The sequence below is a fragment of the Hirundo rustica genome, chromosome Z, assembly GCF_015227805.2.
Source record: "Hirundo rustica isolate bHirRus1 chromosome Z, bHirRus1.pri.v3, whole genome shotgun sequence".
NCBI lineage: Eukaryota > Metazoa > Chordata > Aves > Passeriformes > Hirundinidae > Hirundo > Hirundo rustica.
Genome location: NC_053488.1, coordinates 33,551,191 through 33,569,362, shown reverse-complemented (window position 1 = coordinate 33,569,362; position 18,172 = coordinate 33,551,191). Strand labels below are relative to the sequence as shown.

Sequence of the window (18,172 nt, the reverse complement as noted above, 5' to 3'; positions counted from 1 at the left end):
AATAGTGGTTGAGCATTTTTACGTATTTAATATAGAACTGTGTTTTATACTACACTACCATAATTCACTAAGAAATCAGTCTAAAAACTAATATAATCACAGACAAAGACCCTCTAACTCTCTAAAGTTAGAAAGTGGTACGTTTATTCACCGGCAGGTGGCATGGGAGTCATCTCCAAAAGGCATGGCCGCCCCAAACAAGGCTCTTTGCTCTCTATTTATTTTCCAAGATCTTACATACAATACATATGCATAACCCCAGCACCTCCCATCCCCATTCTGTATTCAAATGAGGCTATCAGTCCTTCACGCGTGTGCAATTCTTCTCTTGAATTGGGTCAGTGGTCTTATGGGATGAAGTCAGGAGAGTCTTCATCAGGTCTCTGTGACCCTCTGGCACAATCCAAGGTCCCCTGCTTCATGATTGATTGATATGAAGTTCAGGTGCTGGCCATTGTTCTTACTGGTTTCAATCTGTTCTTGTGACAGTTCACATACTCCACTTTTTTCTATAAACAAGCTCATAATATAACAGTTAGCTTTGGCTTAGGCATCTAATAATCATTAACCTACCATTTACTAAAAAAATGCGTCTAGCACTTAGCTAAAATCTTAACTCTTTAAAATCATAATTCATAAAGGTCACAAAATCATTACAGCAGAGAGAGAAAAGCCTAAATAGAAAAAAGAGCTAATAGTATTCTACCTGAAAACACTCAGGAATCTTGAGTCAAGCAAATAGCCAAAAGTTTCTTATGCTGATCGTTGACCTCACGAGCTATGTTTAGTTAGCTTTGTTTGCCTGTTTGAAGTCTTGGATCTGCTTAAAAGCATGCTTATAACTGTCTTGGTTTGAAAGACAGGTATCTGCTAGGGAGAGGCGGGGCCTCTCTAGGAATGGGGAATTCCAATCCCCTCCTTCTAAGTTACTATAATTTAGAAAATTATAGGGGGTTTTCAGGCAGAGGTATGGGGAAAGGAATAACAGTTCTTTACTAGTAAGTATAACAAGGCAAACAAACAACAAATACAATATTAGTAATAAAAACAGAACCAGGAACCTCGAGGGGCTTTGTCTCACAAAGCCTGGGGCAGTCTGATCTCTTGGGACTCTGAGAGCACCAAGCTGGAACGGTGGAAACTCCCAGGCTGGTCGCTGGAACAGCAGGATGTCCCCAGCAGGCAGTGAGGTGAGGGGCTACAGCATAGCACAAAGAGCAGCGCTGGAGAAGCCACGATGGCCGATGGCCAGATAGGGCTGGCCCAGCTCCAACAGGACAGGTGAAGGAGCTCAGAATTCCTGGGCACATGAGCAGATGATGGTAGACTTCCCAGGACTGGACCTTCTGTTGACAGTGGACTTCTGCAGCAAGCAGCAGTCTGGCTGTCCCCTCCAATGCCCAGAGCAAGAAAACACCCCCAGCTCCATCCTTTTCCTGCCTCAAAACTCACGTGATCTTCCCCCTCCTTTGTGCTGGTCAAGCACCAGTACTTAGTCTCTTAGCAACTTATGGGGAAAAATTCTCTAAGACAAAAAAAAGGAACAAACCTAAACCCCAACAGTAACTTTCCTCTTTACTGTCCTAAAACCAAACCACAGAAGAAGCTATTGGGTTTTCTGCTTATTCTTTTATATATTAAAAGATCTGAGACCCTTGGGCTTCCATATGACTCTAAGAAGCACTATCAAACACCATGAGACTTCCTACAAGCAGGGATGTCTGCTTGTCGTCCTACCATGCAGATTTGTATACATCTCAGATTCTAGCTGGAAAACAGTTTGAAGCATCCCAAGAACACAGAAGAGCACACAACTTTCAGATGAATACTTCTAAGCACAGCTTTCCCCTGTTACAAAAAGAAATGCCAAAAAAAGCCAAAAACCACAGCAATAGGTGTTGAATTGTTCCTAATGAACAAATATGCACTATATATATATGTACAATAAGAGGGAAGTCTTCATATTCCTCCCATAATTTCTGCTCAGAAATTGATTATATTATCAATTATATTGACAATATAAATACAAAATATAATTTTGCATTTATAGTAAAAATGTTCAACAAACATCCCTAATGAAAACACAAACACTCAGTTACAAACCATCTCTTTTAACTAAATAAGCAGGTCTATTTAACCTGTAACTATTCCACAGACTACTTGAAGTTGTCCAAAGAAGAGTAAAATCACCCACAAATTTGTACTAGTGTCACTGAAATTGCCACTCCTAAGTTCTGCAACACTTCTGTGCTAAAAGAACAGTAGATGAAACAACATTAAAAAAACTCATCCCGACTGTAAAATAAAAAATCTTCTCTGCAATAAGGAATATCGAATGGGCACTAAACAAACTTCAAAGAATCAGCTAGACAAAAGGGTAAATGTGTCCATTAAGCGATAAACAACAAAAACTACAACCACAAAATACAAACCAAAGCCTTCACAAATCCTATGGAAGAAAGTGAAAAGTCATTGGAATTTCCAAAACTGCAAAACAATGATATTTCAATATATGTTATTTATTTTTGATGATGACAAGTTAATATTTAAAGTTACTGCAGCAAACTATGAATGAGCACACACAGAACTATAAAGCAATGCTGCAATTTATCAAAATATATTCTAAACTAAATCATCATATGTTTTTCACTATGTACTCGATATGTACTTATGCTGGCTTGAAGGCAAAAACAGCGAGAGACTCCAAGTCAGAAAAAACAATTTAATAGGAGAGAAAAAAATAGGTAAATAAAATAAAACGCATGCAATAGTACAAAAGATCACTGACAGAGTCAGAATACAACCTGAAACCATGGTGGCAGCAGTCCAGATGAAGTGGTCTTGTTGAAGCAGTGTTCCCACAGAAAGGTCTGGTAGCTCTTGTCCTCTGGGAAATCCAGTGGGTAAGGCTGCCTGTGCTGTCCCAAATCCCAGATTATATCCAGGTGGGAATGCTTGGTTCCTCCCCCTGGGCAGAGCATCTCACAATGGGCTGATATCATTTTATCAGTCTTGCAATGGGTTCTTGATTGCCCATTCAACAGAGATAGCTCCTGGAGGGAGTTATCTATGAGTCATGCAGCAGGGCGTTGATGGGCCATTAACAGAAGATAGTCTGGAGGGAGGGGGCAAGGGAAACACTGCCCAACCTAGCTTCAACAGCTCATGTAGATGGTGATAGAATACATATTTTGGGCACACCTTACATTGTAACCTAGGACAGTACTTTAACTTCTCTAAATGCACACAAAACCAAGCAATGTCCTGCCTAAGTGCACTTCTGCCAAAAGAATAAGGACACAGATGTATGTTCAAATAATGTAAACCAGTAAAGAAAAAAAACCGGTCAAACAAACAAAAAATCACAGCTTCATCCAAAGTTAAAAATATATTTCACTTTGTTTCACAAAAACAAGGTTTACACAGAAATGCACAAAAATTTTCATTATGACAACAAAATACTACTAAGAAACTACTCAAGGAATGCTGAGTTACCATATGTGACTTTCTTATCTTTAAAATGCCAAATATTTTAATAGCTGTTTCATTTAAATCTCAGAAATATGATTAATTAAGTATTTTTTATAATGGAATGAGTATTAGTTAGAAATTATTAAGGTTTAAGATGAAAAGAAGTTTAAACAGCCTCTTTAAGCTCTTGGCAGAATTCATGGACTTGGTAAAGCTTTTCCCTGCATGGCCCTGGGAGCCAAACAATTTCTATGGAAAAAAGACTGCTTACACTGTCTGAAGTTGGCAGAGAAAAACACTGCAGCTGTCAGCGCCTGGGATGTATCAATCTTCAGCTTACCCAAAGAACATTCAGCCTACTCAAGTGCATGTTAACAGCTCAAGACGACAGCAAGAGTGTACCTTGAACAGCTGAGATCTTATATAAAGGCAGAATATAGATGTCATTTGAAAGCTAGCAAAAATTACTCATTACTTACAACATACCTAATGTCATATAAAGATGCTCACCCTGTAATCAAGTTTGCATGCAGGAACAAAAATACTCTGAAAAAAGAAGAGCACATTGTGTATTCCATGAAAAGTGGCATTTTTCCCCCCAGCCTACAGTGAAAAGTGATTGTAGTTCATCATACTGAAAGACAAACAGAAATGAAGACTACTTTAGGCTTTGAAAGTGCTCTTTGCAAAATATATTGGATTTTTTCTTGCTGATTTTAAACAGCAGCAAGCTCAGAAACACTGACAAAAGATAAGCCACTAACAAATGTTATATGGCATAGCTAGCTACAGCATGAGTATTTGCTTTCAAGTGAAGCTGTGAATTTATAAAACCTCAGCAGAAATCAAAAAACTAAGAATGCCTCCAACTTACAAGCAGGGAAAGACAAATATCCTTATTTAAAATATTTTATCTTCCTTTTGGAAGGGTGATTTGATATCACAAGTACGTAAAACAATATTAAATCAATATTGCAGTTATTTGTCTAATAGAAACTTAGAGCCATAGAATCTTGAATATTTTTATACCACTTTATCAAGGAGAATTAGCTGGCATCTTTCTTTTAAAGTAATGATACTGAAATTACTAAAGTAAAATTTTTAATTAGCAGCAAAACAAGTATCAAAAGCAGAAGCAGTATCTTTGTTCTTTTTTTTTTTACCTCACAGAAACTACACATTCATAACATTTTGGGTATTAAATTTACAAGTAAGTGCAGTATTTTGTTTAGATGTATATTATGCACTGTGTTGAGAACAAGGATAAACTGAAAAACTTACCCCCCTTTAACATAAATTCATACATCAAGCATCTTAGTTACCTGCAATTTGAAATCAGTACTCCTTTTGATGCTTCACTGTGTTTATTTCTAGGCATGTTAACTGCTGTTAAGGACTCCTATCATACCTTAAATCTTTACAGCATTACAAATTATTATTCACTTATTATTATTCATCTTCTCAAATCTGGAAGAGAATATCCACAGAGCAGAAAAGCAAAACATGAACCCCAAACTCTTTACACTCAATCCAAACAGCCTCTTCCCCACCCCTGCCTCTCCAATCATCACTACAGAAATACAGGACACAAACTCTCATTTTAGTTCTTTAATCAGTCCATACCCCAAGTGGGAAAATAACAGTTGCGAGGACAGAGGAAGCTATTGGTTTACTGTTAATTTTTAATAAGCACTCTATAATAATTACATACTTATAATTTTCTGTGTTATGAATTGAGTATTTCAAAACACAATTGTCAGGCTTGAAAAATTTGTATGGAAATCAAAACACTACAGGGCATGGGGAGTGAAGGGGGAACATACGAAATAACCTGGCTGGCTGGCATAAGCACTGAAAAACCTGCAAGAAAACTTCTATGGATTGTTCTGGGCTCCCCTAACACCTAGGATAGACTAGTACACTTCAAAATAAGCAGCTAAAGTCTCTTATCAAGACGACATATACAGTTCACATGCAAGTGACAAGAGTTGCTTCTTTCTTGATATCTCACAAGACTTTAAAACTTACAGTGCGGCATACAGTCAGTTCAGACTCTCTTGGCCCTACTGTGCCAGTGTTTCTTTGTGTTTTCCAATCACATATTACATTCCTAAATAAGAGTAGTCTCTTTACAACCAAGTCCTGCTGAGTAGTCACAACAAAAAATACTCTTACTCTTTGGAGAATCTATCTGTGTGGTGCTATGCTTTTCAATCTAAAAAGCCCCCAGAGATCAGTAACTCACAAGAAAACTTAGAACCTTAGACACATCAGGCTCTTAAATTAATACTGTGTTATTTTCAAGTTCACAGAAGTCACTCAGAGACACTGTTAACATCTAATTATCAAGTAGAAATACGTAAGAGGGCTGTAGGTGACTTGACCAGACAGACTGCTTTTTTTAAAAGACATCTTCAGCAGCGTACTTTTGCCTGTCGCCTCAATTCCTTGATGTTGCTGCATAAGTGAGACACAATCAACATGTAAATATATTATAGTAAAAAAAGAAAGAAAGTTTCATGTATATTCCACACATTATTTTCTATTCAAAGAAATTCCTGTTATCTTGGTACATATATCAAATGTATATTTCTTGCAAGAAATATACATTTGATTCAAAAAAGGGACAATGTAGAATACTGCTTTACTTACATTTGTGTGTATGTTTACACACACACCCCTTCATACACACACACACTCCCTTAGAAACTGAATCCTTACTCATTACTCTGCTGAATGCAAACAGGCATGATAAAAGTAATAAAGTGCTGTCATTGTTAAAATGTGGATGCCCTAGTAGCAGTCTAAGCAAAAATACCACCCAACTTACACTAAAAGATGCTGTTATTACACATGATTTAATCAGCAAACTCTCAGTCAGTTCATCAGCATAACAAAAAGACAGCAGTGCACTTAACTGAGTAATTTTATTATATATTCTTAATTGGCATAAATAACTGACTTATTGTGTCATCAACTGGCAGGAAATACAAGGTACTTCCTGGTCATGGCATAGTCAAAAAATGAACAACACTAAAGGCAGATCAGCACCATCACAGGAGGAAGGGACAAAAATAAACATCAATTCACTGGTAGACAGAACTTATTAGATAGACATGGACCTATTACACACAAGGCCACCCTCACTGAATAGCAAAAAGTAAATTATTTTCTTCTTCAGTGATCACACAGGATGCTCTGTTTCCCTTCATTCACTAGAACAGCCCTCTGCCAGCAGTTGCTTTTTTCAAAGTACTCAATACTCAAGACGTGGCACTTGCTGCATGTAGGAAATCTATTCAAAAAAGAGAAAATGTGAGAAATCAAAAGCTTTCTTTTAATCCCTTTCTAGGTCAAGGATAGGATAAGTGATCTGCCAGCTTTCATTTCAAGCTGTAACTTTCTACATTTACTTACTGCAATTAAAACTAACAGCGGTCATAGAAGTAATTTAGATGGAAAGTGCACAGAACTGGATAGGACATGAATTTTCTAAGTTGCATAACTGCTTCCTGTCAGCACCACAATTCTGAGAGTTATTGTAATAATTCCATCACTTATTTGAGAGCACAGGATAATTTAAAAGCTTCACCACAGCTCTCAGAGTTAGTTTTATTTAAATGTAATGCTCTGGATTAATATAACTATGACACACTTGTGATTTTTAATCCATTCATAAATAATTTTAGTTTATAGACAATAGAACCACATGTATGCACTTGGATATATTGCCTCTTTATTACCATGGCCAACCAAGTGCTATTGGGGTCCATTATTTCAACTGTGTCTGAAATGACATTGTAGTATTTTCCAAATCCTATAAAATTGTGGACAAATAGAATATTGCATACCTTTTAAGTTGTGAACTAAACTTCAAATAGTTGAAACAGTGCACACTCAGTAACAGCAAAGGACAAGAAGACTATTTGAAGTCCCTCTTCAAGAACAGCATACCTCCTTCCTAAGCCAAAATAATTAGATGGGAAAACTAGACCAGCTACACGCAGTCATTCTCCTTCATGTTGAATCTGTAACAACATGGTAAACATAGACATAAAAGTATGTTCTAGAGGCCTCCCCAGTGCATTTGGAAAAATTACAAGAGCCTAATGTCTGCACATAAAATGCAACTTCCTTTACTGACAAAAGCAGTAGTTTGTTGTTCCCTTAACTGGTATTTTTTGCACTCATGTCTATCTTAGGGCAGTCAGACAATGACTGGAGGAAAGGGAATTTCATGTCATTTTAAAAAAAGGGTAAAAAGAACCATGGGAACCACCAATCTGCAAGCCATAGTGCCCAGTAAAATCATAGAACAGGTCCTCCTATTATGTGCTATGTGTCTTAGGTTACAATGTTAAGATGTAAACAAAAGTATATATTTTATTACCATCTTCATAAGTTGTTAAACCAGGTGTGGCGGTGCTCCTTATCTCCTCCAGACTCATGCCTGATAACTCCCGCCAGGGGCTATCTTCTGCTAATGGGCAATCAAGGTCTCACTGCATGACTCAAGAATTACATAATTTCATTGTGAGAAGCTCCGCCCAGGGGCACGAATCAAGCATTCTTACCTAGATATAATCTGAGACTTGGAACACCAAGGCCAGCCCCACCTACTGTATTCCCAGAGGACAAGAGCTACATAACCTGGAATTTAAGAGAAAGACCAGACCCTTCAACAGGATCACTGCTTCAACAGAAACACATCTACCCTTGAATCAGACTGCTACCAAGAGCCTGACCAATACGGTGTCAGGCTGTATCCTGACTCTGCCATTCTTTCTGTACGATTGCACTTATTTTAATTTTACTACTAAATTGTAGTTCTGACTTGGAATCTCTCAATGGTTTGCTTTCAAACCAGTACACTATGACAAGTCGCATGGATGACAAGAAAGTACTTGGATACAGGCAACATACTTCACCAAGGGCAAGCCAAGCCTGATAATCTAATGGTCCTAAAAATTGAGTGATTAAATCAGTGCATAAATGAAGAGCTATGGATGTCACCTAGCTACACTTCCATAAAGCCTTTGATACAGTCTCCCACAACATTCTTGCCATTTCACTACTGAGCTAATGGGTTTGATGGATGGATTATTAGATGAATAAGGAATGGGCTCTATGTCCCTTTCCAGAATGTTACAGTTAACAGCTCTGCGTCCACATGGAAACCAATCGTAAGTGGTGTTCCACCAGGGCTCATCCTGAAACTGGTACTGTTTAGTATCTTCCTAATTACATCTTCATGATATAAACAGTCCCAAGCCGATCACTGCAGTTTCTATACCAATAGGAAGGGATGCCATCCAGAAGGAATGACATCAGCTGGCTTGAAAATCTAAGCTGAAACAAGACGAAGTGCAAGGTCTTGCACCGGGGTAGGGTAAAGCCTATTATCAATACAGACTGTGGGATGAATTTATTGAGAGGAGTACTGTGGAAAAGGACTTGCCTGGACTGCTGGACAAAATGCTAAACATGAACCAACAGCACACACTTGCACACCAGAAAGCCAACTGTATCCTGGGCCTACCAGGTCGCAGGAGACAACTCTCCCTCTCCCATCTGCTGTTGTGAGACCCGACCTGGCGTACTGTGTCCAGCTCTGTGGACCCCAGCACCAGAAAGACATGGCCATATCAGCACAGTCCATAGCAGGGCCACAAAACTGACCAGAGGCATGAAACACCTTTCCTGTGAAAACAGGATGACAGAGTTGGGTTTGTGCCTGGAAAATGTGCACAAGGGTCCTGACTGTAGCCTTTCAATACCTAAAGGGCACTTCTAAGAAAGACAAACTTTATCAATGTCTCAAGTAACAGACGAAGGTTCACCAGTTTTAAACTGTACCCCTTTTAATTTAAAAATATTTAATTTTGGATTAACTATAGATTCAGATTGAACATAAGGAAAGTGCAGACCACAAGGTGGTGTGGCAATGGAAGAAGATTGTAGATCCCCCACCACTGAAGTGTTCAAAGACATTTTGGGTAGGCTTTTAAGCAACATGATCTACTGAAAGACATTCCTGGCCAGGGAGGCTGGACTAGGTGATCTTTAAAGGCCCTTCCAACCAAGCTATTCTATGACTCCGTAATCTCTACATCAAATTTTAAATTCCCACTAACATGCCGGGCCAATCCGAAATATTCACACATAGATATACCGTGAACAAGGAGTTATTTTATGAAACACAAAAATATACTTTTTTTTTAAAAAAAAATCACTTCTAGTTCATCTTCAGTTTTACTTCTATATTTTAAACCAGTATTTTTCAAAAGGTACAAAAAATTTACCACACTTAACTAAAATTCATCAGAAGTGGAAAAAAAAAAAGTAGAAAGAAATAAACTTAGGTATTCAACAACACTACTTCTGTATATAATACAAAAAGAGTAAGGCTTTTATTAACAACAACTGTACTAATCAGACTCATGTGATTTACATTCCTTATGGCAAAATATAAGAGTATAAAATAACAAGAAAACCACCCACAGCACTAAACAGCTGGCATCCCTTGGCACCAATAAATATGTGGTCTTGGCTTAATCACTAATAAAAGAAATTAGCATTTAATGAATGGAAGCACTAAACACTTTGCTCCACTTCAAAAGAACAGTATGGATATCAACCATCTAGAAGAAATACTGAAACACTCAAATTCTCATACTGGTAGTTTACAAAAATTTCAATTGGGTCACAAAGTTGGTTGGATAAGAACAAAGTTGACACAAAAATACAACACCACGAAAGAACTATGTCTCAGTGTTCTGGTTTTTTGAGGTTTTAAAATTTCTTGCTACTTTCAGTTCTCAGATATTGATTTAAAAACATTTCTAATATGAATAATGCAGAATTAAAATACATCTGCAATATCTAGTCATCTATTAAGAAGCAACACAATGTCTTGGTGTGTTAATGTACTTCTCATGTTTGCTTGTAAATAAAGGAGGGGGGGTTAAAACTTGATATAAATCAATAGTTTCATGGCTACATTATTTTCACTGGGTGTGCTGGATATTAAATTGGTCCAGAATGAATAAATGCACCCGTTTTTACACATAATGAAATATTTTCTGTTATCAGCACTAATGATGGCAAATAGAATGTTTTACAATTCTCCCTGGAACAGAAAGTGATCAAACCTAAACAGTTCCCCTGCCCACAGATAACTGTCCTTTTTCTTCAAGCACACTATAAAACAGGACATGAAGACCAAAATGGATCTATGCATAGCTTTTCACAATAAGGAGGAAACACAGCGTGAAACAAGGCAAGACGCAATAGAAATCCCTGCCACTCCACTTCCCACAAAGTAGCAGCCATCTCTCTCGATCTTCTTTTACCCAAAAATGCCAAGAGATATATGTAGTCCACTCTTCAAGATTTCTTTCCAATCCTGGGTATTGAAGAGAAGCAAATGCAGCAGCAGCTACTGGAAGATCTCTTTATTCCTCATTTGTATTCAGCATCTTCGGACAAAAGTGCTGAAATGCTACCAGTGATTCTGCTACAGCAGAACCTTTAACAGATTACTGATCAGTTCCTAACTTTTTGATTAATGGTGAACTCTCTATTTTTCAGTGGATAAACCACATTTGTAAATTGAGAACCATACACAGTATGGTTTCTTTGACTAAACAGTATGGTCTGCAGACTACTGCCAGTTGGCAGATTGTATTTTTGGGCTGTGCAGAGTACCATGTAATGGCATACATAATTCCCAACACAGAAAATGAGTAGGCATTATAACTATGACTGACAGAAAAGGCCCATGAGCTACAGAAGATAACACTAACAAGACCTCCCTAAAAACAATACATGTATTTTTATGCAAGAAAGAAAGAAAGAAAGAAAAAAATAAAAATAAAAAAAAAATAAAAAGAAAAAAAAAAGAGTAGGTCAGCTTGATAGAACCACAAAGTTAGGAAAAAAAAGTCCTCAGTAAGGAAAACACTATCATTTTAGCAACCAGACATGCCACATTACCTTTGAAATCAAAAAGCTGCAATGAGTAGAATGAGGACTGATGGTGTCTTGGTTTTTTTGAAACTAATAATGGGTAAATTGTAAAGACACTTGCTTGAATTCAAACCAGCATTTTTGATGAATAGAGGCATCCTAGGCTGGTAAATATAAAATTGAGCTAAACAACTCAAACTTGTCCTGTGAGTATCACCAATAGCATAAGTAAAACCAGATGATAATGTGCTTGCTTCTTCCAACTTTCTGTATTACTATCAATAAATGACACTGTTCAACATGGAAAATCCAGTCCAGAATCACTGTCTTGTTCTAAGCAAGGATGTAGATTCTCATCACAGAATACCTGAAAGAACTATTCCTATCTTTTCAGTTACAGAATAGGGGGGCATGAAATTGTCTATCCCAGAAAGAGGTCAAGAGCTAGGACATCAAACACCAATTTAGCAATGCACATTATTTTACACCAAATGAACAGTCCTTCACCACAAGAGGCTTCCCTACAGGACACCAAGGAATATGCTATAAATCTCTATAGACCAAAAAGGGTTTAAAGAAATAAACAAGACTAAAGAGAAAGCACATAAAACTAAAGAAAGTAATCTGGTTCAGAAACTCCACCTGTAAAATGAGCTTCCAGAGATATACCATCCCTCTTACAAAAAAACCCAATAAAAATCAAAACAAGCACAAGAAAAAAAACCAGAAACAAACAAACCAGACTAATTTCCTATAGCAGGAGCCACTGTATTTTGCAAAAACAGCATATGCAACTGCTCCACCCCCAAAATACATAACCACAAGGGAAAACAAGATGGAGGGGAAACACAAGCCAGATCTTTTAAACAGTAAGGAAAACCAAAAACTCTCAAGACTAATAAGAACATAGGTACTGAAGATCTTGATATTTTGAGGTGGTAGGCAGCAGCATAAAACCCTGAAAAAGAATGCAGCAGTTAACACAAGTAATAGAGACAAGATGTCACATGACTTGCTATTTGACCTTCATTTTTCCACTGCCCTCCAACAACATCGAGCCCATCACAGACATGTAACAAGGTGCCAAAGATAACAAGAAATTTAAAAATAAAAAACCATTTTCTGTTTCTATTTAAAAATAAAAAACTGTTTCTGTTTCAGTTGTTTTCAAGAACCATAATTCAAGAACCATTTATTTCTCAATTAATTCTCAAATAAAATAATAAGAGGAGCCACTGAAATGAAAAATAATTACAAAATATCTTACTGCAGATACAACCCTAATTTTCCCAAAAGAGGATACTGTAGAGGTACACCTCTGAGGCTTCTCAGTAGACAATCTGGGAGCTTTGGACTATTTTCTTGATTTGGCTTTCTCATTTTTTGCAAATTCCACCACAGAACTGATGTTAATGTCAGTTTTCACAGAGTGACTGCAACAAAATTGTGCTTTTAACAGGCCCTACTCCAAGATCTTGCTTACTATGATGGACACTCCTACAATGGTTTGAGGGGTTTTAAAATAAATATCAAATACTACCAACCTAAGATGCAGAAGTCAAGACTTAGTAGTAGAACCTCAGCTTTAGAAAATCATCAAAAAATGAATGTAAAAAAAATAAAGTAAGTATTAAAAACACTATATATAACTCTTGTAGGCACCTTTATTTTGTGGGAATTGTTACTGTAAAAGAAAAAAATAAATGTTCTTCTAATAAATTCTGAATATAAAGGCCACATTCCTGGATGACTAAAAGAGTCAGGTTCTCCAGAATTCTGTCACAGAAAAGAAACAACACCCAGAAGTAGATGCCTGGAATACCTGAGGTTAGAGCAACGCTATCATGCTCAATTCTTCCACTAAGACTCAGGAGCTTCACTAGACAACGAAGGTTCCCATGTATTTAGACAACAGACCCCTTTATCAACAGGTACCAGTTCCCAGAAGAGACTTCAATTCAGAAGTGCAGTTTATATGACAGTGAATATAATAGTCCAAGAAGGTGTGTAGAAGAGAAACATGCTGTAATTTATTCAGATACCAAATCACTTTTGGATACATACATCTGTTTGCTAAAACTGTTCTGTTTAGAACCAACCAAAACCTTAGCCTCAACTATAATATAAATGTCTTTTTTCCTTGGGGGAAAAAAGTATCCAAAAGGTTAATACCTCAACAGATACTTAAGACTAATCATTTAGTTGTGGTACACCCTTGAACTATTAAACTAGATTTCAGCTGGGAAGGTTTTTTTGGAAATGCAGTTTATAAGTCTGGAGAAGGAAAAAAGGAAAAGAAAAAAGGAAAAGGAAAACAGGAAAAAAGGAAAACAGGAAAAAAGGAAAACAGGAAAAAAGGAAAACAGGAAAAAAGGAAAACAGGAAAAAAGGGACAAGGACTTTGGCAATTTTATCCAATTGCTGGATGAAAAGTTAACACCCTCTCACTAACATCTTTTATAAAGACATTTACACAACTTTTCTATCCAAAATGCCTGCTAAGAAAGAGATAACACTACCCAAAAGCATAGAGCAGAAGACAAAGGAAATCTCAACAGAAACTGAAACTCTTCTATCGTGATACACCTCCACAGGTTGTCCGGAGGGGTTGCAGTCTCCAGAAATGGAAATACTCAAAAGTTAAGTAGGCACTTGTCGTGGGCTTTCCCCGACATTCAGGTGGTTTTAAAGTCTTTTGCCCTCTGCAAAGCTCTGTGCCAACTGGAAGAAAGAGACGGAGTCTTCAGGTTCTGAATTTTCAAGGCTGCATGCTTCGTTTATTGTTCTTATCTTACAATTTTCTCCGTGCCCCATGAAAGATGTTTGCAGCTGCTCGGGCTCCGACTCTGACTCCTCCCGACTCCCCCCGAACTGGGCTGTCGTTATCTTTTATACTAATTGCTACGTATTCTTTATTTATTATTACTTGCCAATGTCTATCACTTATACTAAACAGGTCATCTCTACTCTGACCCAATCTCTTTAAACTACTTTGTGCCACCGTCACAGCTGAAATGGAGTGAGGGAAGAAGAAAGAAGAAGCAGGAGACAACACCCCAAATCCTCCATCTTGCCCCCATTCACTTCAATGCTAGAAACCTAAATTTACTGGTTTTTCACCCTGTGGTAAGCTAAACTACTATTTTTCACACTCTTGTGGCCTGTAATTCATCTCTCAGTGTTGGAAGTCTCTCCCATGGACTGAGATCAAAGCCAATGTCCCTCTGAGCTCTGGCCAGGGTCCCAGACCCCCCTGTCCAGGCCCCTGACCCTCCAGGGCAGCCAAAGGAATGCCCTGGACTCCAACAGGCACTGTCCTGGACAATCTGTTCTAGGGTGGGATGCAATAGATGCTCTCAAGAATCCCCTTCCAACCTAAATGGTTTCACAATTCTGATTAACAAAACCTGCAAATATTAAGAGGTAGCACAGAAACAAATGTTCTTAAATCTAAAGGAAATTAAATAAACCACAGCAGATGAAATTAAATTATGCTAAAGAAATTAGCTGGTCAGCAACAACTTTGTATTTCAACTATGAAGCTGCTAGAAAAACCAACATTAACATTACCCCTATGAATTTATGCTTTCAAATTACATGTTTTTTGCACAAAGTTTTCATACGAAATATGACCTTAAGATGGACTAACCATCTACAAATAATTTCATCAGTTGACTTTCAAATCACTTGAAGAATCTTTCTGAAGTCAATTCAGTAAATCAGGCTATTTTAGTTCCCACTCAAATTCAGAATATCTTCACAAAACTTTATTTACAAAGTTAATTGCTTTAGATAAATGCAATACTGAAAAAGCTGCCTAACTGATGAGGCTAGCACCTCTTTTACTTATTAAAATCTGGCTTCCCCCTTCTTTATGTAACATATGCGTGCTTAAACCTGTCAAATGTATTGATGGATTAGTAAAATAGTAAAGCATGTAGATGTCTACACTGCATCACTTTCAGAGAATCTATAAGTAGAGATTGCTGCTTCACTTTCTTTTTTATTTTATTAATAGTCTGAAATAAATCCTGAACACATGCATCCCCTGTCCTTAGAAGAATGGTAGGTATTGGACTCTACCTAGAGCTGGAGAGATTACTGCAGGACACCAACTGGGTTCTGTTTTCAAAAACAGGACTGGTTTTGTTGAAAAAAACAAAAAAAACCTTTTCAAAAAACGGGGTTTTTTTAAGCAGTAACTGTCTTCCTGTTCTTTTTTTTTGCCTGCTTTCCTCACAGAAAGCTGTCTGATCTGATAGAAGACAAAGATCCAAGACTGGCAAGATAATATGCAAGAAACTTAAAATACATTTCAATATGTATTCACATATGGAATGTGATCATCAAGGAACAAGTAGAAATGCACATGTAATTGAACTTAATCTAAAGGGGAAATCAGATGCTTAACTACAATTCATGCACATCAAGTTATCAAAGCAATTAGAAATTCATATTTGTACTGTTTCTTCGAAGTTTCCAGTATGTATAAGGTTCAAAAACACATGTTACAAGGTTTTAGTAATAAGTAATTTATGTTCAGCTAGCAAATAAGCAAGAGCACAGGGCTTCCTTCTTCCTCCACCAAATTTTGTCTGATAGCACACATCTGCATAGGAATAGTAAACTGTATCATTTTAGAGTTTCCTTAACTTCTCTCACAAGACACTGAAGATATCCCCAAAGCATTTAGCATTGTTCAGCTTTTCCAAACAGAAAATTTTCACTGACAGCTCCTTCTCCCCACAGATGTCCTATGCAAAACGTTTTGTCAAGAAGTCTTGATTTTATCCAGGGCAGGAATCCAACACCAACTGTCACGTGTATCAATGCTTCTTGAAGCAGGGAGCCTCTGCTTTCAGACGGATGCTTTCTTCTGATGGCTTCATCAGCCCAGGCCTTCAAGGTTTAACCAGACCACATCCCATGTGAAAATACTGTTCTGGATACCTGCAGCATTAGGTGTCACTTCCACTCTGCCATATACTTTTGGTGTAATCGATGTGTTTGGCAGAGAATTTTCCCTGTTTTCTAGAACAAGACCTCACATTACCAACGTTTTTATATTTTTAATAAATACACCTAACTCTCAGCAATGAACGACCAACTGGAAAAAAGGAAGGAAGTGTATCTATGGAGGGAGGCCACAGGGCAAGACACAGAGGAGGAACTTTTTAAAGTACACCCATAATTACTCATTAAGCCCTCCCCTCCCAGAAACAACTTGGCTATATTTAATCCCGATGCAAGGTTGGGGGAGAGACGAAGTTACCTCGAAAGGTTCCTTCAAGACTTAAAACGCCCTAAAACCCCTCTGCCTGTTCATTTTCCCCCTAAACTGCACAAGGCACTACCTCGGGACTTCTGCCATTTCATTTCAAGCGAACAGTGGCTTCTGAAAGGGTAAACAAAACAGCTTCGGGACAGGTGATTTCATACAGGGCAAGAGCCCAGGCCCGATTTAATCCATGTCTCGGAGGCGCCGGGCGGCCCCGGTCCTGCTCCTCCTCCTTGCTTTCCGGGAGCGGGACGCGAACCCGTGGGCCCAAACGGGACGCGCCCGCCCGGCCCCGGGCCGACCCTCGCCCCGCGCTCAGGTACCTGGCAGCGGCTCAGCTGCTCCGCCAGACCCCGCAGCTCCTCCTGCAGCTCTGCCACCCGCTGCGTCGCCGCTTCCAAACCCCTCCAAGCCATCGCCGAAAGCCTCTCGCCACTCCTTCTGCGGGGACGGCGAGAGGAGAGGAGGGTCCGCGCGCGGCGGAGCGGGCTCAGGCAGCACCCCCCCGCCTCCCCGCCGCCCGCGCTCGGGGGAAAGAACCTACGCCGTGAACCACACAAATGAAAACTTTCCGCCGCACTCACGGCGCGGGCGAGCGCCGGAAACCGTAGGGAAGAAAGAGGACGCGGTGCAATGACGTCACAGCGCAACCTCTGCCCCGACGAGGAGAATTTGAATTCGCCCGCCCGAGGCGCGGGGCCGCGCACGCGCCGTGAGGTGCCGGAGGGGGCGGGTGGCAGCGCGAGGCGGTGCGCTTCCAGGGAACGGCACGCCTTCTTCAAGGGCTACGAGCGGCTGCTGTCCTGCAAAGGCACTGAGCGAAGGATGTTGGAAATGCCTGGGAATCCAGCGGATCCCTGCCCTTGCTCAGCCATAGGAGCACCTGAATCCCGCCGCTGTTTAGACGGTAGATGTTTACATGTGAACCGTACAGGTCAGACTGACAGAATGGGTCAGGCTGGAAGGGACCACAGCGGGCAATCGGGTCCAGCCTCCCTGCTCAGGCAGGGTCATCCCAGAGCACGGGATCCTTCTTGAATATCCCCGGTGAGCGACAATTCCACAGCCTCTCTGGGCAATCAGTTCCAGTGCCTGGCTACTGCACAGTAAGGAAGTTCCTCCTCGTGATCAGGTGGAGCTTCCTGCGCATCAGGTTTTGCCCATTGCCTCTAATCCTGTTGCTAGGCACCACCGAGCAGAACCTGGATCCATCTGCTGGCACCATCCCTTCAGAACACTTTTACACGTTGGTGGGGTAATGAGATGTTTTCTGGATGTTCTGCGAGGTGCTGAGGTTCCAGCATACCTGAGTCAAATGTCTCATGCCTTTTCCTCGTTGTTTGTTTTTTTCTTTTTTCTCTGAATTAAATAATAACAGTTGCAAGACAAGAGTCAGAGACCTAGGTTTAGGTTAGGTCTTCATAGCGGTTTTGGGATGCATGAGCAACACTTATT

The 18,172-nt window shown here is 39.2% G+C and overlaps 1 protein-coding gene across 1 annotated transcript in view; it reads right to left on the bottom strand.

The window, feature by feature from the left end:
• The window catches only part of CNTLN (centlein), a 230,962-nt gene extending 213,612 nt beyond the window's left edge, over positions 1 to 17,350 (bottom strand). The window contains 1 exon segment of the mRNA XM_058424186.1: positions 17,041 to 17,350. Coding sequence (XP_058280169.1) covers positions 17,041 to 17,133 — 93 coding nt within the window. The 5' untranslated portion in view covers positions 17,134 to 17,350.
• Between the last annotated feature and the right edge of the window lie 822 nt (positions 17,351 to 18,172).